Raw genomic sequence first — 24,513 nt, 5'->3', positions numbered from 1 at the left:
TCCTTTTTAAATATAAACAGAGAACATAACCTCTCAAAACTGGATACCCAATAAAAACAAACTTTTTATTTGGTCCTGGGGGTTGTCTGGTTTAGAATGGTTTCACTGTATAATGTTCCATAATTAATATGTCACAGTATACAGAGTCTGCAGGTTATATCCACAATTATACCATAAGGTACTCCAAAATATTTATTTCCAACATAAAACTCACTCTAAACCCTAGGCCTTACTTTGCAAATGGGATAATTAATTGGGATCCATTATTTCGGTGGCAATTAAATTATTTCAGAGAAAATGTTATACCCTGAACCAGGGGCAGAAGGTGCTGCCTATCTCCAACACTGAAAAATTATACATTCCCTCCCCACACCCCCATTGTAAAGTTCCTGTGTCATTTAAAGCATAATTTTTATTTCAACCAAAACTGATTCGTAATCATTCAATATTTAACTTTAACATAATTATTACTGTACCAATAAGTTTCAAAGTAGAAAACAAATTCCTTATTTTGCCTCTAGACATAAGTATTCGAGATGGAAGGTCCAGGGTGTCAACTGAACCCCACCCCACTCCCCGTGCTGGAGCAATTATTTACATTTAGGCAAAAATGAAGGAGAGGTTCAGGTAAAATGAGCTGGCCTGGAAACATTTCACAGAGTATTTCCATCATTCTAATCACAATATTAGTTGTAACTCACATACAAATCTATAATAGTTCGTTTGGAACCCTATATTGTAGTTTGGTAGTAATATAAAAATTAATAAAAATTGTTATTCAGATTCAGGCATTTTCGTTTTAAATCTGGGCCAAAACAAGGTTGCCCACACACCTACAAAAATTGAAGTCAGTATACCTATATCTCTAGAATAGTAGTTTGTGGCATGAGTCCTTTTGTAGGTGTTTTTTCTGACACAAGTCTTATGAAAATCAATCATTGGAGCAAGTTTAGTGAGTTCCATGGATTGATTTTATTTCTTAGAATGAGTGCATTTGTACCGTGACGTGACGTCCCTACTCACATCTGATATATATTACATCACTAGAAGAAATGCGGAGTGGATGATTTTACCATGCTCACATACCACGAAGGTTTTGAGCATGTCTGTCCTGGGTCCCGTCTCTGGATAGCCAGGGGTCCGACATGGGTCAGAAGAAGAAATGCATGCAGTGTTACATATTATGTGATGTCACATACTACCTTTGCTTACAGAATGACGTGATGAACAGGTAGCAATGGCCATCTACCTCGCATTACCATCTAGGGGACGTGTGCCAGATGGTTTTTCTAGCAAGACTTTTCGACACCTTTCTACTGGTTGACCGAGCTAGAATTAATAATCTATTCACTATAACACTACTGGTGATACCTGTACATACCTGTACACTGATTGTGGCCGTCATCTGTCCTGGGTTCATACTGATCAGTCCGGACTTGATGTCCTTGAAGTCAAGGTCAGCCTGGGCGGTGTCAGCCTCTGTTTCGTATCTTATTTCTAGCTTGCTGACAGAACCATACAATCGAATCACGGTCAGTAAAACCTAAAACACAAAAAAAAATCCCAAGAACAATTTGAAAAATAATAACACAGTATAGAGGATAATTAACATAAAACAACACAGACAAATCTGTAGAACAATTAGCATAAGAAGCATTCTGAGAGTACTGCTAAAGCAATAAATGTCCCTTACCTGGAGCAACAAATTTTCTTATCTCCTAAGTTCAAGGCCCATAACTCTGTTACTCTATATGATAAAGCTTATACACAAAATTTCAGCTGAATATCTTGAGGCATTGTGAAAGAAAAGTTGGAATACTGTATGTGGAACAGACAGACAGACAGACACAGACAGACAAACAGACAAACAGACAGACACAGACAAAGACACAGACACAGACAGGCAGGCAGGCAGGCAGGCAGGCAGGCAGGCAGGCAGGCAGGCAGGCAGGCAGGCAGACACAGACAGACAGAGAGAAGGATGGACAAAAAATTAAAAGATAAATGTTCATAATAATTAACATAAAAACAACACAATATGCACGATAATTAGTATAAAAAGAATAAATAAGCTGTATTATTAGCATAAAAAACATGGTATTTAAAACAAGATAATTAGCATTGAAAAAAAATCATACAGGATAAAAACAACACCTAGATAATTAGCATAAAAAGCTGTTGATTAGATAAACAAAATACATATAGTAAACAGAATGACTAGCCTAAAAACAAACCAGAAAATTATTCAATTAGGATAAAAGTAGTATGAACAAAATAAAAATACCACAGTAAACACAAAAACAATATGCTTAACATGATAATAAATATGATACTGTAGATGTAGACTGTACGACTGACATACAAAAAACACAGTTATAAATCAAACACCACCCATTTTTTTAAATATATATAATTGTAGGTAGTACTAAACCAAATAACTTCCAGCTGGGTCAAAGTTGGAGGTGCACCGAACTTTTGATAGAGAAGTGAACACCACAAGTCCTGTGATTAGTTATAAATGTGAGTGTGTTGGTTGTAAAAAATAATAGTTTCATCTGGGTAAAAAAAAAAGTGCAATTTTATTTCATCTATTACCAATGTGTCAAGTAGCCTTGTGCTTGAAACATGTATGGGGTACCTGTAAAAAAAAGTACTCGAATTTTGTGCGAAACTAGGGTAGTCATAGACGCTACCCGTTATCTCAGAAACAAGCAGCTTGACCCCCATTTTTTTCTGATTCACTTTAAGTGTAAGGGGTGGTAGTATTTATATCCGTGGCGTTTATGTCGGTTGATACGTTGCAGGTAGGAGTTTTAGCCACATATATTACTATTGTCGTCTATGGGATTTGATTTGGTAGTATACACCCTGTAAGTTCTCACCTTGTCCTTTAGTTCAGACACAGTAGGTTTTAATGACTCTGCAGCAAACTGGACCAATCCATACGGTTCAATGTCAGCCTCTTTCTGATCAACTAATAGCTGGGTACCTCCATTCACTGAAGTCTTGGGGGAACCAGGCAGCCGAATGGTAAACTTTTCAAGCTGGTTGGACTTTGGATTGACCTTGAACAAAGAATAAATATAATGTGATAAAGATAAAGTTTGTTTTCTTTAACGACACCACTACAGGGGACAATATTTCAAAATCTTAGGTAAACGGAAGTCAGTTCATGTGAGTTTTACCTAGGTAACCGATTGTTCAGTTATGTTTGTTTTCTTTAACGACACCACTACAGGGGACAATATTTCAAAATCTTAGGTAACCACAAGTCAGTTCGTGTGAGTTTTACTTAGGTAACCGATTGTTCAGCTACGTTCCGATGAGTTAGGCCTACCTAATCCTAAAACACTTGAACTACGGTTCTGTGCTACATTGGTGGTTCAAAAACATAAACTGATTTTCACTTTCATTACTGATATATATGGTACTTTTAATTTTATAATGTAATTGTGCACCACATAACCGACTGGCAGTTCTAATGATTTTAAAGTTGCATAACTGACACGCGAGCAGAACGGTTCTCGTGAAATATTGTGCCCTGCATTAGAGCACATTGCTTTATTAATCATCGACTACTGGATGTCAAATATTATATAATTTTTTAAATCATGGACTTTGAGGAAATCTGCTAGTTTTCTATTAGCAGTAAGGGATCTTTTATATGGACTTCTCACAGACAGCACAACACATACCACGGCCTTTGATATACCAGTCATGGTGCACTAGTTGGGACAGGTGAAAACCCAGTCAGAGAATGGGTACACCGAGGTTTGATCTAATGATGCAAGCACCTCAGGCGAGTGCTCTACCAACTGAGCTAGATTTCAGATGCCCCCCACCCCCACCCTCAACCGGAACAGATAATTTTTATGTATCTATAGCTGAAATGAGATCTTACCGACTACTAGGATTTTAAAGTTTCTATCAAAAGATCTAACCAAAGTCAACAATATTATATATCTGGACTACGGTACATTTGATTTGATCAATCAAAACATTTTTGACTGCAATGAGATCTTACTGACTACTAGGATTTTTAAGCTTCTATCAAAAGATCTAAACAAAGTCAACAATATCATATGTCTGGATTACATTTGATTTGATCAATCAAAACATTGCTGACTGAAATGTGACAGCATTAGACAAACTGTAACGCATTGTAATAACTGTTTATTTGACCAATCAAAACATTGCTGACCTAATTTATAAAATATGACACCACTAAACAAGCTGTATTGCATTCCAAATGTCTTAACTGGATACAAGCACAAAAATATACTAAATATATAATATATATATAACATAGCAAAAGTTTCCTGTGAATCATTAGTTAAAGTTACTGCATAGATCTATGAGTTGTATGCTATCTACAAATTTTCAAAGCTATCTTAGTGCGATGATATCGTAAGACCATTGTAGGCTATGACATCACTACAGCAGACACCAATGGTACAATGATTATTACAGGATGGTTTATTTTTAACCTTAAGAACAGAACATACCTGGACAGTAAACTGTTTGGTTTCCACACCGTGTGGCATGCTGACTGTTCCCAAGGTTGGTGTAATGATGCCGTTGCGGACACCTGAGGGAAGCTTGGTGTCTTCAACTCCCGAAATCCAGTCAACATTTATACTCCCATACGTGCCAAACCTTATTAAATCCAGAGTCACCATGTTGGAGTCTGCAACAATTAAAACATTACAATAGGACTTGCAAACATGTTTTGCTCTGGTTTTAACTTTAGTTTATCATAAAGTTAACCTTTAAGCAAAACCCTGTATTAGGTTATTAACTGCCAAAAACTATTTTACACTGCTTACTAACAAGCTGACAAAAATAGAACTCCTGTCAAATTTGCTGATCTAAGCAACTTATTACATTATTACATAAATTTATCTCAGTTTGAAAATGTCACTAGTTAAAGACACAGAAAAAACTAATAATAAATATAATAGAACTAGTGAGGTGCAACTCCTGTCTGTAATAGGTCTCAAGCTGTGACCACAAGGAGGTTAAAAAATCTGAAAACATTTGAAAAAAGTATTTCTAATGTCATGACCCATGGGGACGTAAACAGAAGGCTCAAGTGCTTCAATAATAGACAAAAAGAAAACTTGGTAGTTTCGTATGCATACAAATGCATGACCAGGACTCATGCTTATAAAACTTTTTGTCTTAGTCTTCAACATCATTTCAACAACAACAAAAAAGTGTATGCCTGTAACTTCATTGGAGATTTGTGTCTACTCTCTTAAAAGTTTTATAAGCATGAACTGTGACCCATATTTGTGTGTATGAACGTAACCTATACTTGTGTGTGTGAGCGTGACCCGTATTTATGTATATGACCATGACCTGTATTTGTGTGTGTGAGTGTGACCCATATTTGTATGTATAAACGTGACCCATTTTTGTGTGTGAGCAGGACCCATATTTGTGTGTGAGCATGACCTGTATTTGTGTGTGAGCATGACCCATATTTGTATGTATGAACGTGACCTGTATTTGTGTGTGTGTGTGTGAGCGTAACCCGTAATTTATATGTGTGAATGTGACCCATATTTGTGTGTGTGAGAATGACCCATATTTGTGTGTGTGAGCATGACCCGTATTTGTGTATGAACATGACCCATATTTGTGTGTGTGTGAGCATGACTCGTATTTATGTGTGTGAGAATGATCGATGTGTGTGCATGTGAGTGCGACCCGTTTCTGTGTGCGTGTGAGCATGACCCATATTTGTGTGTGTGAGCATAACCCGTATTTGTGTATGAACGTGACCCACATTTATGTGTGAGAACATGACCCGTATTTGTGTGCGTGTGTGAACATGACCCGTAATTGTGTGTGAACATTACCTGTCTTTGTGTGTGTATGAACATGACCAGTATTTGTGTGTGTATGAATGTGACCCGTATTTGTGTGTATGAATGTGACCCGTATTTGTTTGTGTGTATGAACATGACCCATATTTGTGTGTATGAACGTGACCCATATTTGTATGTATGAGCATGACCCGTATTTGTATGTGTGTGTGTGCGTGAGCATGACCCGTATTTGTATGTGTGTGTGTGTGAGCATGACCCATATTTTTGTGTGTGAGCATCACCCATATTTGTGTGTGTATGAATGTGACTAGTATTTGTGTGTGAGCATGACCCATATTTGTGTGCATGTATGAAAGTGACCTATATTTTGTGTGTGTGTGAAAGTGACCCATATTAATGTGTGTCTGAGTGTAACCTTACCTTCGTTAACACTAACCACTGTGTCCTTGAACCCGACCTTGCTGTTCGCTGCAAGAGCTGGTACAGGGATCAGAGCCTCTGTTTCACCAGCTTTCAGCCTCGGGGGCTCTGTCACTGTTAAAACAACAAACATTTCATTACAAGTCGGTTTTTGTTTTAATGACACCAGTAGAGCATATTAATTTGTTAATCATCAGCTATAGAATGGACTCTTTTTTTTTTCTGCGTCCCACATTCATACTGCATAAAACAAAATCTGTACTTATGAATTTGCAATCACCAGGCCTGTAGGAAAGACATGTAAATTGGTGGGAAGGAAGGAAATGCTTTATTTAACGACGCACTCAACACATTTTTATTTACACTTATATGGCGTCAGACATATGGCTAAGGACCACACAGATATTGAGGAAGGAAACCCGCTGTCGCCACTTCATGGGCTACTCTTTTCAATTAGCAGCAAAGGATCTTTTATATGCACCATCCCACAGACAGGGCAGTACATACCACAGCCTTTGATATACCAGTTCGTGGTGCACTGGCTGGAATGAGAAATAGCCCAATGGGCCCACTGATGGGGATCGATCCCAGACCGACTGCGCATCAAGCGAGCACTTTACCACTAGGCTACGTTTGGCCCCCTGTAAAATGGTGGGGTGCACATACTATCTGGGTTACGGAGGATATACAAGGACATTTAAAAAATATATTTATAGAGTAGAACCAAAAGAAAATGTTTGAGGCTCAAGTGAGAGTGCATAGGTACAATCGCCCCCCACCAACACCCACCCTCCCACCCACAATGCACAATGCCTTCCCCCTAATTGTTTTGGCCTACTTTCTGATGCAGTCATTACTGCCATCAGAAAAATAACATCTCTACCTCACTTTTTCTACTTCATCATGGCATGTAGGGGGCGGGATGTAGCCCAGAGGTAAAGCTTTTCCTTGATGCACGGTTGGTATAGGATCGATCCCCGTCAGTGGATCCATTGGGCTATTTCTCGTTCCAGCCAGTGCTCCACAACTGGTGTAACAAAGGCCATGGTCTGTACTATCCTGTCTGAGAGATGGTGCATATAAAAGATCCCTTGATGCTAATCGAAAAGAGTAGCCCATGAAGTGGCGACAGCGGGTTTCCTCTCTCAATATCTGTGTGGTCCTTAACCATATGTTTGACGCTATATAACCGTAAATAAAATGTGTCGTTCCTTCCTTCATCATGGCACGCAAGACAAAAATGATCAACATACCTCCATTTCCTAGGTACTGTACTCCTTGCAGTGACACCATGAAGGTTGAACCAAGTTCGAGAAATCCATTCCCCTGAATATCAACCATCTTAATGCTGTTCGTGTTTCCTTGGTTGAACTGTACGGTACCAGTGTTTTTTTTCAAAATTATTCCAGATAGTGGCTGCCAAAAATAAATAAATATAAATATATGGTTTCACTGTAGTTGACGGTGTAAGTGAAAATGGTGCCACCATACATATAGATGAAATCACCTTGTTATAGTTGAAGGTGTGAGTGAGAATGGTGCTGCTATAAATATACATGAAATCACCTTGTTATAGTTGAAGGTGTGAGTGAGAATGGTGCTGCCATACATATAGATGAAATCACCTTGTTATAGTTGACGGTGTGAGTGAGAATGGTGCTGCTATAAATATACATGAAATCACCTTGTTATAGTTAACAGTGTGAGTGAGAATGGTGCCACCATACATATACATGAAATCACTGTGTTATAGTTGAAGGTGTGAGTGAGAATGGTGCTGCTATAAATATACATGAAATCACCTTGTTATAGTTGACAGTGTATTGAGAATGGTGCTGCTATAAATATACATGAAATCACCTTGTTATAGTTGACGGTGTAAGTGAGAATGGTGCTGCTATAAATATACATGAAATCACCTTGTTATAGTTGAAGGTGTAAGTAAGAATGGTGCTGCTATAAATATACATGAAATCACCTTGATATAGTTGACAGTGTAAGTAAGAATGGTGCTGCTATAAATATACATGAAATCACCTTGTTATAGTTGACAGTGTAAGTAAGAATGGTGCTGCTATAAATATACATGAAATCACCTTGTTATAGTTGAAGGTGTGAGTGAGAATGGTGCTGCTATAAATATACATGAAATCACCTTGTTATAGTTGACAGTGTAAGTAAGAATGGTGCTGCTATAAATATACATGAAAACACCATGTTATAGTTGACAGTGTAAGTAAGAATGGTGCTGCTATAAATATACATGAAATCACCTTGTTATAGTTGACAGTGTAAGTAAGAATGGTGCTGCTATAAATATACATGAAATCACCTTGTTATAGTTGAAGGTGTGAGTGAGAATGGTGCTGCTATAAATATACATGAAATCACCTTGTTATAGTTGACAGTGTAAGTAAGAATGGTGCTGCTATAAATATACATGAAATCACCTTGTTATAGTTGACAGTGTAAGTAAGAATGGTGCTGCTATAAATATACATGAAATCACCTTGTTATAGTTGACAGTGTAAGTGAGAATGGTGCTGCTATAAATATACATGAAATCACCTTGTTATAGTTGACAGTGTAAGTGAGAATGGTGCTGCTATAAATATACATGAAATCACCTTGTTATAGTTGACAGTGTAAGTGAGAATGGTGCTGCTATAAATATACATGAAATCACCTTGTTATAGTTGACAGTGTGAGTGAGAATGGTGCTGCTATAAATATACATGAAATCACCTTGTTATAGTTGAAGGTGTAAGTAAGAATGGTGCTGCTATAAATATACATGAAATCACCTTGTTATAGTTGAAGGTGTGAGTGAGAATGGTGCTGCTATAAATATACATGAAATCACCTTGTTATAGTTGACAGTGTAAGTAAGAATGGTGCTGCTATAAATATACATGAAATCACCTTGTTATAGTTGAAGGTGTGAGTGAGAATGGTGCTGCTATAAATATACATGAAATCACCTTGTTATAGTTGACAGTGTAAGTAAGAATGGTGCTGCTATAAATATACATGAAATCACCTTGTTATAGTTGAAGGTGTGAGTGAGAATGGTGCTGCTATAAATATACATGAAATCACCTTGTTATAGTTGACAGTGTAAGTAAGAATGGTGCTGCTATAAATATACATGAAATCACCTTGTTATAGTTGAAGGTGTGAGTGAGAATGGTGCTGCTATAAATATACATGAAATCACCTTGTTATAGTTGACAGTGTAAGTAAGAATGGTGCTGCTATAAATATACATGAAATCACCTTGTTATAGTTGAAGGTGTGAGTGAGAATGGTGCTGCTATAAATATACATGAAATCACCTTGTTATAGTTGACAGTGTAAGTAAGAATGGTGCTGCTATAAATATACATGAAATCACCTTGTTATAGTTGACAGTGTAAGTAAGAATGGTGCTGCTATAAATATACATGAAATCACCTTGTTATAGTTGACAGTGTAAGTGAGAATGGTGCTGCTATAAATATACATGAAATCACCTTGTTATAGTTGACAGTGTAAGTGAGAATGGTGCTGCTATAAATATACATGAAATCACCTTGTTATAGTTGACAGTGTAAGTGAGAATGGTGCTGCTATAAATATACATGAAATCACCTTGTTATAGTTGAAGGTGTGAGTGAGAATGGTGCTGCTATAAATATACATGAAATCACCTTGTTATAGTTGAAGGTGTGAGTGAGAATGGTGCTGCTATAAATATACATGAAATCACCTTGTTATAGTTGACAGTGTAAGTAAGAATGGTGCTGCTATAAATATACATGAAATCACCTTGATATAGTTGACAGTGTAAGTAAGAATGGTGCTGCTATAAATATACATGAAATCACCTTGTTATAGTTGACAGTGTAAGTGAGAATGGTGCTGCTATAAATATACATGAAATCACCTTGTTATAGTTGAAGGTGTGAGTGAGAATGGTGCTGCTATAAATATACATGAAATCACCTTGTTATAGTTGACAGTGTAAGTAAGAATGGTGCTGCTATAAATATACATGAAATCACCTTGTTATAGTTGACAGTGTAAGTGAGAATGGTGCTGCTATAAATATACATGAAATCACCTTGTTATAGTTGAAGGTGTGAGTGAGAATGGTGCTGCTATAAATATACATGAAATCACCTTGTTATAGTTGACAGTGTAAGTAAGAATGGTGCTGCTATAAATATACATGAAATCACCTTGTTATAGTTGAAGGTGTGAGTGAGAATGGTGCTGCTATAAATATACATGAAATCACCTTGTTATAGTTGACAGTGCAAGTGAGAATGGTGCTTCTATAAATATACATGAAATCACCTTGTTATAATTGAAGGTGTGAGTGAGAATGGTGCTGCTATAAATATACATGAAATCACCTTGTTATAGTTGACGGTGTAAGTAAGAATGGTGCTGCCAAAGGCCCCGTCATGGCGTGTGAAGTTCAGCTGTATGCGTCTGGTCAGATCGGCTGGATCTACGACAATACTCTGATCCTCAGAGCGCACGCCAAACATTCCATGTGGATTATCATTATACCTAAAACAAAAACACATGTATGCATAAATGTGTTACTGGTCATAGATCATTATCTGTCAATTGTAGACTATTATGACCATTTTAATATAACATCAAATGCCTGCAATATAAGTAAATGTTACTTTAATAAATAGTTATTGAAATACATGTACTGTATTGCTAGCAGGGCTATAATTAAAAAGGTTCCTGTTTGGGTGACAGCAACCATGTTAAAGGTACATTATTACAGTTGCAAGTGCCACATTTCGCTTTTTTACCCATCTATTAGTAATAAACAACTATCATTTACATACATACATGTAATCATTGCCTGAAGCAAAAAAAAACCCAACAAAATTATATTTCAATTTATTTTTCAAACAATAGCTCCTGTAATTCATTTCAACAGTAGTGTACCTGATTTTAAAACCAGAGTTCCTACAATTTTGTTCAACAACAGTGTATCTGATTTTGAAACCAGAGCTCCTACAATTTAGTTTAATAAAAGTGTACCTTGATTTTAAAAGGTAGCTCCTATAATTCACTTTTAACAATAAAATACCTGATTTTGAAACCAGACCTCTTACAATTCAGTTTAACAGTGTACCTGATTTTGAAACTGGAGCTCCTACAATTCAGTTTAACAGTGTAACTGATATTGAAACTGGAGCTCCTACAATTCAGTTTAACAACAGTGTACCCGATTTTGAAACTGGAGCTCCTACAATTCAGTTTAACAACAGTGTACCTGATTTTGAAACTGGAGCTCCTACAATTCAGTTCAACAACAGTGTACCTGATTTTGAAACTGGAGCTCCTACAATTCAGTTTAACAACACTATACCAAATTTTGAAACCAGAGCTCCTACAATTCAGTTTAACAACAGTGTACCTGATTTTGAAACTGGAGCTCCTACAATTCAGTTTAACAACAGTGTACCTGATTTTGAAACTGGAGCTCCTACAATTCAGTCAAACAGTGTACCCGATTTTGAAACTGGAGCTCCTATAATTCAGTCAAACAACAGTGTACCTGATTTTGAAACTGGAGCTCCTGAACTCCGTGTCTAGCTCAGCTCCGCCCTTGACCCGCGTCATGGCCAATGTAAAACTTTCCGTCAGCTCGGGAACGTCATCCGACAAAATCTTCAGAGTTATCTGTCCTGATCGCCGCTCATTGGCCAGGAACGTGGAGCCATTTTGAGGCTGCACATCTGGGGCTAAACCTGTGGGGCCGCGCACCTCCCAGAATATCTGTGATGAATATTTATTACATTTAGTAAAGTCACAACGTAGACAGTTATAACACTATACCTCTATTATCCTTCTGCCCTATAATATAACACCTATAATGTAACAGCATTATATGGCCTCAGATTACAGTTATCTTCCCATTTGGTTGTCCAAAATCCGGAAATTTGACCGCGCAAGTAGTCTGCTGTTTGACTGTGATTATTTCATGGCAGACAGCTATGAAGTGGCAACTGTTTGACTGAAGTGACAGGGGATAGCATGTAGTTTGTAAACATGTGTAACTTGTTGACATTGAAGTCTCGTTTGTGGTAATTCCGGCCCATGCAAAAGTAGTGCTTTTTGTGTAAAATGGGTGTACTCCGGCCTGGTTTAGAGGGTGTTTCTGTTTAAACCAATATGCTGGGAGAAAGAGCTGGACAACAGGGGTTGTCCTTTTCAGGGTATGTGTCCCCCATGCAGGCAAAGGTACATACAAAACTTCACGGGCCTGCTGATATTAATAAAAATGTTATAGCCACTAAGGCTATATAGAAACATATAGCGAAATTAATTGTGGTCTGAGGCCATATATAGTCTGGTTGGAAAAGTGTGTCTTTCTTTAATTGGAGAGAGGACGGGGTTTAGCTCAATCGCTAGAGTGCTCTCCCGAGGTGCTATGTTAATATGCTGTATATTATTCTATTATATTACTGTAAAAAAGCATAGCAAAAATGCATTTCATATAACTCTTGGCATGTTTTAAATATTTTTTAAAGCAATAAAATTGTCCAATCATTTTGCTTAAAAAACAAATATTTTACACCACAAGTGATTTTTAAGCAAAGAGGTTTAATAAATGTTAAATAAAATTCATGGTTATGTATAACATTGAGTTTTAAAATCAGGCTTAATTTCATGGTCCATCTGTATATTCTGTAAATAAATACAATAACCATATTATAAACACATTATTCTGACCTGAATATTTCCCACAATTCCTGTTCCCGCCTTTCTAGTAATGGGAAAAACGAGATCAAGAGTTCCAGAATTGGGTTCCTCCACTTCCCTTACAGTCTGCGCAGCCATGTTGAACTGGACAATACCATTAGGATCACCAAACTTTTGAATCTAAGAAATATAAAACACATCACTTGTATCATGTCGAATTGGCATCTCCAAATTTCCAAATTGTTGTTAAATAAAATATTTCCTTCCAAATTTCCAAATGTGAGAAATATACACAGAGAGAAAATTATACATAACAAAATAACATGACACCACCATTAGAATCTCCATTAACTTCTGAATGTGTGAAACACATCAGGGCAGTCATGTCAAGAATACTATTAGGGTCTCAAATCACTTCAGTCTAAGAAATGAAACACGCGTCATTGCCTGTAAGTAGCCATTTCAAATACGATTTGGTTTTTTTATGGAGAATGAGACTCAAGCTTTGGCTTTGATACACCAAATATCAAGGGTAATACAAAATATATTACTGGATCGATGGATCGATGGATGGATGGATGGATGGATGAATGGATGAATGGATGGATGGATGAATGGATGGATGGATGGATGGATGGATGGATGGATGGATGGATGGATGGATAGATGAATAGATGGATGGAGGATGGGTCAATGAAATGATGGATGGATAGATGGATGGTTGTGTGATGGATGGAAGGATGGATAGATGAATAAATGGATGGAGGATGGGTCAATGAAATGATGGATGGATAGATGGATTGATGAAAGGATGGATAGTTGCATGCATGGACAAATGAATAGATAGATGAATGGACAGATAAATGGACATCAAACAGATCTGATGGATGGATCGATGGATATATGAATGGTGTGCAAGCAGAATGTCAATGGACAAAATGTCACCGGTCAAAATGCCAATGGACAAAATGTCACCGGGTCAAAATGCCAATGGACAAAATGTCACCGGGTCAAAATGCCAATGGACAAAATGTCAATGAGTTTGGAAATTCGAGTTCTTTGCTCATTACAAAATTTGGAATAATTAGAGGATATCCATTGTTGGTTGTATGCCTCATTAGCCAGCCTGTTTTTTGATATAAAGAAAAGAGTTATAGGGTGTATACTACCAAATCAAATCCCATAGGTGACAATAGTAACATATGTGGCTAAAACTCCTACCTGCAGCATATCAATCAACATAAACGCCACAGATATAAATACTACCACCCCTCACACTTAAAGTGAATCAGAAAAAATTGGGGGTCAAGCTGCTCGTTTCTGAGGTAACGGGTTGCGTCTATGACTACCCTAATTCCACACAAAATTGAAGTACTTTTTTTTACAGGTACCCCATACATGTTTCAAGCACAAGGCTACTTGACACATTGGTACTAGATGAAATAAAATTGCATATTTTTTTTACCCAGATGAATCTATTATTTTTTATAACCAACACACTCACATTTATAACCGATCACAGGACTTGTGGTGTTCACTTCTCTATCAAAAGTTGGGTGCACCTCGAACTTTGACCCAGCCGGAAGTTATTTGGTTTAGTACTACCTATAGGCATTTAAAAACAAAATTCATCACCCACGTTGTTCCAGTTTAGTACTGTTAAATGTATGCAAGCAATGCTTTGATTGGTCAAATAATTTTTTTTGTTTTCTTCTTCTTTTTTTTTCTTCTTTTTTTTTCTTCTTTTTTTACAAATTATCTATAATCTGAAAGTTGACATTTTGACCTGGGTACCACTTTTAGCAGTTGACATTTTGACCGTTGACATTTTTGCCACTGAGATTTCGACCGTTGACATTTTGACCATTGACCGTTGACATTTTGTCCTACATCCGTATGAACGAATGGATGAAGATTGGACAGACCGACATGCAGAAGGGCAGAATGAATGAATGAATGTTTAATGACACATCAGCACTAAAAAATACATTTGGGCGTCTAACTAAGGTAATCAGATGGACAGATACACAGACATTTGCATCATCTGCAGTCATACTTTTAAAGTAACTTTTCCCCGTGTCTCGCTGACTTCACCAGCCTCTGCCGAGAGAGGGTTGGCCTCGATCTTAAATATCTCGAGTATGAAGTGCTTCTCGATCTCCCAGCTTGAGTACGGTTTGATGTTGATGACGAACTTCTTCTGGCCAGCCTCACTGTCCGCCCAAACCAACGTGCCTGACGTCACCTCTACGCCGTTGTTGTTATAACTCAGATCTCCCGTATCCTCGAGAACGATGGCCGGGTTGTTGGGACCCATGATTCTCCAATAAACCTACAGATAAAAACGTCAATAAAATCATGTACAAACTACGGATTACTGATTTAAACAGATGAAAAGATTAGCTTAAAATGTCATTAATCCTCAGTTGTGTGGGCACAGAAAGATGTTCTCAAGAACAATGGCTGGGTTGTTGAGACCCATGATTTTCCAATAAACCTAGAGGAAGGAAACAAGAACAAGGAAATAGTTTACGACACACTCAACACATTTTATGACCGGTTATATGGCGTCGGACATATATTTAAGCACCACACAGATATTGAGGTAGGAAACCCGCTGTCATGGGCTACTCTTTTTGATTAGTAGCAAGGGATATTTTATATGCACCATCCCATAGACAGGATAGCACATACTATGACCTTTGATGTACCAGTCGTGGTGCACTGGCTGGAGCGAGAAATAAAAACCTAGAGATAAAACGTCAATAAAATCAGACCGGCCATATAACCGTAAATAAAATGTGTTGAGTGCATCGTTAAATAAAACATTTATTTCTTTCTTTCAATAAAATCATGTACAAACTACGGATTACCGATTTAGACAGATGAAAAGATAATCTTAAAATGTAATTAATCCTCAATTGTGTGGGCAAATATGAACTCAAGAATGATTCTCCAATAAAACTAAAGTAAAAATGTCAATAAAATCAAGTACAAACTACGGATTACTGATTTAAACAGATGAAAAGATAAGCATAAAATTCCATTAATCTTCAGTTGTGTGGGCATAGAAAGATACCCTCAAGAATGAGGGTTGGGTTGTTGGGACCCACGATTCTCCAATAACCCTACAGACAAAAAGGTCAATAAAATCATGTACAAACTACAGATTACTGACTTAAACAGATAAAAAGATAGTTTAAAATTCCATTAATCCTCAGTTGTGTGGGTATAAAAAGGGGTCATGTAAACACAGATTCTGAGAGTATTGCTAACGCAAAACATGTCCCTGTATTAAGGCTTAACAATCTTTTCTATCTTCCAAGTTCTTAGAAAAAATTGGTAAATTGCCATGAAAGTTAAACTTAATCTGTAACAGAGCATATGATACAGCTATATACAAAATTTCAACTCAATATCTTCAGACACAGCAAACAAGTCTGCAAAACAAATTTCCATATCTCCTAAGTTCAAGATGCATAACTTGATTTGTAACAGAACATGATAAAGCTATACACAAAACGTCAGCTCAATATCTTGAGGAATTGCAACAAAAAAACCCATCCAGAAAACTATATATCACATTATGTGGGACAGACGGACAAGAAACCTATAGTTCCCTCTGCTCGGAACCTGTAGGGGACTAATAATGCTATGCTTCTGTGTAAAAAAAAGTAGCAGAAGATGTTAGCTATTTCATAAACTGTTGGGATGTTTGGACTAGTCTATTGAAATGGGGGTGGGGGGAAATGCCATTAGTTTGCGGTCAGATTAAATTGAACATTTTAGAGTGGACAATTACTGCCATGATATGTGCAATACAACCAAATATATGTTGGCTCAATTACACAAATTAAAATTAATACACAGGGCTTCTAGATTATGGTAGCCGCACTCCCATCACGGGTATAGGAAGATGCCAAAAAGTGGGGGGGGGGGGGGGGGGGGGGGGGGGTCACACACACACACACACAAATATATATAAATACAGTGGACTCTGTCTAAACCGGATTCTGTCTAATCCAGATCTCTGCGTAAACTGGTCCATTTCTACAGCCCCGTCCAGCTACCGTTTATCTCTTAGGTATAAATCTCTGCCTAATCCGTATTCTGTCTACTCCGGACTCCGGATCAAAAATTAAGAATGAAAGAACCGTTCATGCATTAATTAACTCTGTCTACGCCGGATTGGGATTTGACTGAACGCCAGTGATCGTCAATTGCCAAGTAATCAGGACGCCGTCACAAGATTAAATACAAAATGTAATCGCACCCATGTGAAATTTACTCTTATTGCAGTAGATTAATATTAGTGTGTGTGTGTGTGTGTGTGTGTTGATACCTAACTGATTTCACTCTTGTGAATTCGGCATGTATAAAGATAATAATTATAAGAAGCCCAAACTCGATTTTGTAATCAAATAATTTCGTACATACGAAAAAATTATGTTTTAGGAAATAAAATGAAATTTAACCTAGTACAAATATTAGAACGACCAGAAACACATTTAATATGCAGCCACTAATATTTTATGCAGAAAAATATATTTGATATGTAATTATAATCGTTACAATGGTTTGTATGACTGTGTTTCCCAACCATCCATGGGTTCAAATGTCATTGTTGATTGTGATTTTTCGATCATTCAAGAACTATAACTCTTGATGAACTCTGTCTAAACCGGTCCTCTATGTAAACCGGACTATTTTCGACGGTACGAAGTGAGTCCGGTTTGGACAGAGTCCACTGTACATGTATATATATATAAAAAACATCGCTGCTCCCACAAAGCCTCCCCCCCCCCCTCTCCGCTTCCTATGCTAGTGATATTCAGTGTATAAATATATAAAAAACATCGCTTCTCCCACAAAGTGAGGGGGGCACATGCCCCCTCCCCCCCCTCCGCTTCCTACGCTAGTGATATTCAGTGTTGGGCTAGAAAATGGCTAGTGAAAAAAACCTTGTCAAATGCTGCATTTAAGTCTTATTTGTAAATATGAATATCCTGCCCCCCTTTTCCCACCCCCAATCTAAGGGGTTTTAAGCTCTATCTCCCTCTATGTGACATATCTGATTATTACTATTAGTAAAATTGTATTTATTTAAAGTAGGACTAGTGAATTTTTAAAATCACTAATCCCATGGCTAGTGGATTTTTATAAAATTCTAGAAGCCCTGATACATCAAAGTAAAATGAAATTACTGTTTGTTGTCCAAGTAGTCCCCCAGTTCTTTGAATGGCGAACATCTGTGTCACTGCATTTGATGGATTTGCCATCACCAAGTCAAGTTGACCAAGGAATCCAAACTGACCATTTGGGAAATCTGACTTCGCTATTGTTACTGTGGATGTTCGGGATCCACCCAGTAAGGCACCACCTAAAATAAAATGTCCAAAGTCATTGTTTTAAAAATTCAGAAAGCTTGGAAAAGAAAGACATAAAGAATAATACATGAGTGGCCGTTGGATACCATTTATCTCACAACGAGTTGTTTTAAAATGTATCTAATGAATGAAAGCGAGTTTGATATGTTTTTAAACAACGAGTTGTGAGATAAATGGTATCTAATGGACACAAATGTATTATTCTATTTCTTACATATCCTCAAAAACCAGGTTTTAAGCAAATTTTAACATCTTTTTCGACTAAAAGATATTTACAACCCTTTGCATTTGTAGCTGACTTACGTGTCACTGACACATGATTGTCAGGTTAACTATACATCACAAGATAATTGATTTCCATCCTGTTGTTTTTTATTGGATATATGGCATCGGTGACCTGGTCATCACCTAGGAGCAGCCAGTCGTACATGTATGTCTTATAATTGTTAACACATATACATGTAAACAGGGTATATGTTATCATAAATAACACATGGTGTTCTCACCAATGGGTGTGTAAGAAATTCCATTTATTCAACTATAAAGAATATTATTTTCTTTAACAACACTACTAGAGGACACTGATTTATTAATCATCAGCTATTAGATGTCAAACATTTGGTAATTCTGACATGTATAGTCTTAGAGAGGAAACCTGCTACATTTTCCATTAGCAACAAGAGCTTTTTTATATGCTCTTCCCCTGTACAGTAGACACCCTGACCTTTGATATACCATCAGGGCGGCACTGGTTGGAATGGGTAAAACAAAATCCAGTCAGAGAGTGGGTCTACTGTTGGGGTTTGATCCTACGATCAAAGCACGACTGATGAGGGTTCTATCAACTGAGCTAGACCATCCCCTTTCAAATTTAGATCTTCCTTCCCCTTCAAATTTAGATCCTACTACCCCTTAAAATTTAGATGTATATAAATAAGGTGTTGGTTGTAATCCTAATGTTTCTCGTAGCGAAAACCAGATTTTACCATCCAATAATTTCATACATAAACAAATACATATTATGAAGCAAAATCATAATTGACTGCTAGACATTAACACAGACACTAATTTTCTAAACAATTAAACATATTTAATATTTAATTTTAGTTGCCAAAAAGGCTCTGTTATAATGGCTGCAAACTCAATACCTGTAGACCCTTTAAGAAAACGAAAAATGTGTAAAATAGCGGACTTGTTCTGGGCTCATATTTTTAAAGCCATCTAGCATTACAATACTGTAAAGTTATCGGGGCTATGACATGTGTCATATTGACATCACAGCCTACAATGGTTTTACAACATCATAGCACTATAGATACAGGCATCAAAATAAGCATTGTGTCTGGTAACCCATTTACAGGTTACCACAAAATATAGCCTGGTAACCTATAAATTACCACAACCATAGGCTATGAAAGTTAGAATTGAATTCCTGTTACTACTGCTTTTAACCTCCTTACATGTGTGCCAGATGATTATTGTAGTATACATGTATTTATAATTCATTCTGTACCTTATCACTGTTCTTAATGTATTACATGTAATTCTTTACAAATAGGTGCCTTATATTTAATAACTGAACAACTGAATAAATAAATTGATGAAAATACAAATGTTTGGTTTTTTAATTTTCTCTTATTTTATCATACAGCAATGAACATCGGTACGAGAAACGAAATCCGGAAGTAAATTTATCTAGTGGGCGCTACTTAAAAGCAGATAGCCGAAATTGCTTGCAATTGCTCAAGTGCGCACAAACATCGGTGAAATTTCGTACGGGAAAACGAAACGCGGAAGTAAATTCACGGAAGTATTAACTATAATTGCTTGCAATTGCACAAGTGCACGTGAACATCGATGCAATTCCTTACAAGAAAATGAAATGTGGGAGTCCAGAATGCATTACCTGGATTACGTTCGGAAACGAAACTACCATTGAATTTTTTGTCAAGAACGAAACACCGTTCTTGACTTTTCTTACACGTGGTAACCTCCTGGTAACCTCAACGACCGTTCTCGACTTATTTTGATGCCTGTAGATAGCTTCAAAAATATAGGGCCAGATTGTTAGCCCTTTAAAGAGTTACTTACCAGTTGCTTCCAAAAGTGTTATTTTGAATGTTTCAGCGAATTCCATTTCTGTATCATCTTTGATAGTGACGTTAATTGTTTCAGTTCTCCTCCCATCTGCAATGATGAGCTCACCACTAGACCCAATGAAGTCGTCGTCTACAGTGGCTGTTAGTGGCTGGATGGAAAACTTAACTCCCACCTGCCCATAGTTACCTCCCCTTCTGATCACGGGGACCCGCGCCATGCCTTCCTCTTCCTTCACTGATTACATGGATAAAAAAAGTAAAAAGTCATTACCAAGAAATTAAATATCAGCATTTAACATATGGTTATTTCGAGATTTGGTCTTCATAGTTAGATCTGCTCCCACTACAAAGGGGGGAGGGCGAGACGTAGCCCAGTGGTAAAGTGTTCCTTGAGGCACGGTCAGTCTGTGATCGATCCACGTCGGTGGGCCCATTGGGCTATTTCTCGCTCCAGCCAGTGCACCACGACTGGTATATCAAAGGTCGTGGTATGTGTTATCCTGTCTGTGGGATGGTGCATATAAAAGATCCTTTGCTACTAATCGAAAAGAGTAGCCCATGAAGTGGAGACAACGGGTTTCCTCTCTCAATATCTGTGTGGTCCTTAACCATATGTCCGATGCCATATAACCGTAAATAAAATGTGTTGAGTGCGTCGTTAAATAAAATATTTCCTTCCTTCCCACTAACTAGGCTAATTCTGATAAATAGCAGCAAGATATCTTTTATATGCATTTTCCAAGTTGTAAATATTTGACAAGATTTTTAACCAATAAGGCAGTTCGTTATTTGAATATTCAAACAAATTTTTACCAATCAATTGTTCACTACTTGAATATTTAATTAGATTTTTACCAATCAGCTGGTCATTACTTGAATATTTAACTAGATTTTAACCAATCAGCACTTCACTACTTGAATATTTAAAATAGTTTTACCAATCAGCTGTTCACTACTTGAATATTTAAGTAGATTTTTAACCAATAACCAGTTCGTTATTTGAATATTCAAACAGATTTTAATAAGTAATTCACTATTTGAATATGCAAACAGATGTTTACCAACAAACTGTTTGGCCGCTTCATCAAACTCGATGATTCCTGCCGCGTTATCGTTCTGTGTTATGACGACCACCTTGGTCACAGCCGCCCCCAGTGCCGGTCGCATGTCCAGCTGTAGACCATTGTGTTTGGTGTAGTCATTTGTGCTGAAACAAAATGTAAAAATATGTAAAGTTTGTTACATTTAATAACACCATTACAACACAATGATGAATTAATCATCGGCTATTGGATGTCAAACATATGGTTATTTTGACATTTAGTCTTAGCGTACAAATTTTTGTTTTGTTTTTACGACACCACTAGAGCACACCAATTTATTAATCATTGGCTATTGGATGTCAAACATTTGGTAAATTTGACAAAGTCTTTGCATTAAATTTTGTTTCGTTTAATGACACCACTAGAGCACATTGATTCATTAATCATCAGCTATTGGATGTCAAATATTTGGTAATTTTTACATATAGTCTTAGTGTTAAAGTTTGTTTTGTTTAATGACACCAGTAGAGCACATTGATTTATTTATCACTGGCTACTGGATGTTAAACACTTGGTAATTTTAATCTTTTAAATGCACCATCCCACAAACTGGACAGGACATACCACGACATTGTACCAGTTATGATGCACTGGCTTGAGCGAAGAATAGCCTAATGGGTCCATCGACGGGGATCGATCCTAAACTGACAATGCATCTTAGACCTATATGTTAATTTTATGCACCAGTTTTCTCAATACGTTTTACGGTCAGTATAAAGATATATAATTACAAAAATCAAGCTTGGTTATTTTCTGGGGATAATAAAAAATAAAAAAAAAAAAAATAATAATAAATACATTTTTTTTTTTTTTTAAGTTCAATCTTGGACTTCTGTGTTATTGTATATTCCAGTTTTTACAGAATGGAAGAAATCCAATACTGTTAGAGGTCAAGATAATGCAAAAAAGAAATATATAATTATAAAAAATATTTTACCAGATATTTTATAATAAGCCTTTGTTTTGTACCCTATTTCTCCTCCAAGATGCAGACACAAAAAAAAACCTGTTAATTTTGTAAGAAATATTTTATAAACATTTTTAAAAATTGTATGCTGGTATTAACCTCCTTCGCATAGTGTATGTTGTGAAAATGTAAAACATTGCCCCCAAATTGTATAATTTTATTTAGAAAACCATTAATTTTTGTAAAGAACATTTTATCAACATTTTTTTAAAAAAATGTATGCTGGTATTAACATCTTTACCATAGTGTATGTTTGTGAAAATGTAAAAAATTGGCCCTAAATTGTATAATTTTATTTAGAATATTTTATCAATTTTTTTTTTCAAACGTGTATACTGGTATTAATCCCCTCCTCTATTCTATGGTCTGTATATTTGTTAAAACACTGACAATAGCTAACGGCCCCTAAATTGTATAATTTCATAAAAACGGCCTCACGTCGGATACACAAGCTCCACAGCAGTCAGGTTGACGTAGAAATATTCCGCTCCTTCCGGTTTGTCGTCTGGTCGGATCGTCACACCAATGTTCTGACTGTTCATGCCGTTCTCAAACATCAGGGTCCCCGCGGTCTCGAAGAAGTCTTCATTAGCAATAGCGGTGCCTGACGTCGTGGTGTACTGAACTCGCACCTGACCACTGCTGCCATCTCGTCTCACTACTTCAACTGTCACCTAGTTGTAAAAACAAATAAATGGGACGTAATTTTTTTACTCACTACTTCAACGATCACCTAGTTGTAAAAACAAATAAATGAGACCTATAATGTTTGTTCAAGGCCATTTTTAATATGTATTCTGACAGTACTGTTAAAGCAATACATGTTCCCTACCAGGCCCAACAAATGTTCATATCCCTACAGGGAGCAACACATTTTCATATTTAAAGCACTATTCAAATAATAATCAATTTTAAGATATACCTTTGCTGTTGATTTTGATGTGTTTGTTAAAATAATTATGATGTATTGAGTTATCACTGACTCAAGTTTCTTAACAAATTGATTTAAATATTATTTAAAGATTCATAATATGTGCTATTGTTCCTCATGCTATACATATTACATGTATGTTGATGTTGTTTCTTTGAATGTATGTATGTATAATATCATGTATAGATTAGAGAGGGCCTCATGGGAGACCAGTCACCTCATACTGAATGTGTTTACCCTCTGAAAATAAAGAATTTTATTATTATTATTATTATTATCTCTTAAGTTCAAGGGCCATAACTCTTGACAAAAAATTAGAAAAGCCTCAAGAAAGTCGAACTTGATCTATAACTGTACATGATAAAGTTATACACAGAGTGTTTATCTTGAGGCAAAATGTATCCAAAATGTTGATAATTGTACATGGACTCTACATGAAATGTTACAGAAATGTAATTATGCCCCTTTAGTGAATATCGTACATGTTGTTTTTTGATGAAAATGTAACCGACCTCGGAGGTGCAGTGGTTAAGCCATTGGACTACAGGCTGGTAGGTACAGGGTTCGCAGCCCAGTACTGGCTCCAACCCAGAGCAACTTCTTAAGGGCTCAATGTGTACGTGTAAGGCCACTACACACTCTTCTCTCTCACTAACCACTAACTAAAAACTAACCCACTGTGCTGGACAGACAGCCCAGATAGCTGAGGTGTGTGCCCAGGACAGCGTGCTTGAATCTTAATTGAATATAAGCAGGAAAATGAGTTAAAATGTAAAAGAAATGATGAAAATATAAAACAAATTGCAATCATATTATGAAAAAGATAAAATATTTAAAATTTATACTATAGATTTGAATGCAGTAAACAGGCTACAATAGGTTGAAATAATTTAACAGAAATGAAAATATACTGGACAACACCTCTTAGGTGTTCTACTATAGTAATTTACACTGTTGATAAAACTGCTAGAATTCAACTTTAAAGATAGGGTCAACTCAAACAAGAGCTTTATGTGTTGGAAAGATGCATACCTGGACCACCAACATATACTGAC

General features: G+C 36.6%; 1 protein-coding gene across 1 annotated transcript in view; it reads right to left on the bottom strand.

The window, feature by feature from the left end:
• LOC121388770 (adhesion G-protein coupled receptor V1-like) overlaps positions 1-24,513 on the bottom strand; it is a 179,110-nt gene that overhangs the window by 32,340 nt on the left and 122,257 nt on the right. The window contains exons 69-81 of the mRNA XM_041520265.1: positions 22,966-23,201; positions 21,519-21,664; positions 20,450-20,692; positions 18,176-18,351; positions 15,028-15,303; positions 13,002-13,151; positions 11,824-12,044; positions 10,652-10,811; positions 7,508-7,670; positions 6,255-6,368; positions 4,506-4,687; positions 2,883-3,065; positions 1,382-1,543 (exon numbers count right to left, since the gene is read on the bottom strand). Coding sequence (XP_041376199.1) covers positions 1,382-1,543; positions 2,883-3,065; positions 4,506-4,687; positions 6,255-6,368; positions 7,508-7,670; positions 10,652-10,811; positions 11,824-12,044; positions 13,002-13,151; positions 15,028-15,303; positions 18,176-18,351; positions 20,450-20,692; positions 21,519-21,664; positions 22,966-23,201 — 2,412 coding nt within the window. The remainder of the gene's footprint in view (positions 1-1,381; positions 1,544-2,882; positions 3,066-4,505; positions 4,688-6,254; positions 6,369-7,507; positions 7,671-10,651; positions 10,812-11,823; positions 12,045-13,001; positions 13,152-15,027; positions 15,304-18,175; positions 18,352-20,449; positions 20,693-21,518; positions 21,665-22,965; positions 23,202-24,513) is intronic.

This window comes from Gigantopelta aegis, chromosome 2 (assembly GCF_016097555.1).
Source record: "Gigantopelta aegis isolate Gae_Host chromosome 2, Gae_host_genome, whole genome shotgun sequence".
Classification (NCBI taxonomy): domain Eukaryota; kingdom Metazoa; phylum Mollusca; class Gastropoda; order Neomphalida; family Peltospiridae; genus Gigantopelta; species Gigantopelta aegis.
Note: the sequence above shows the minus strand (reverse complement) of the source record. Positions and strands in the feature narration are given on the sequence as shown.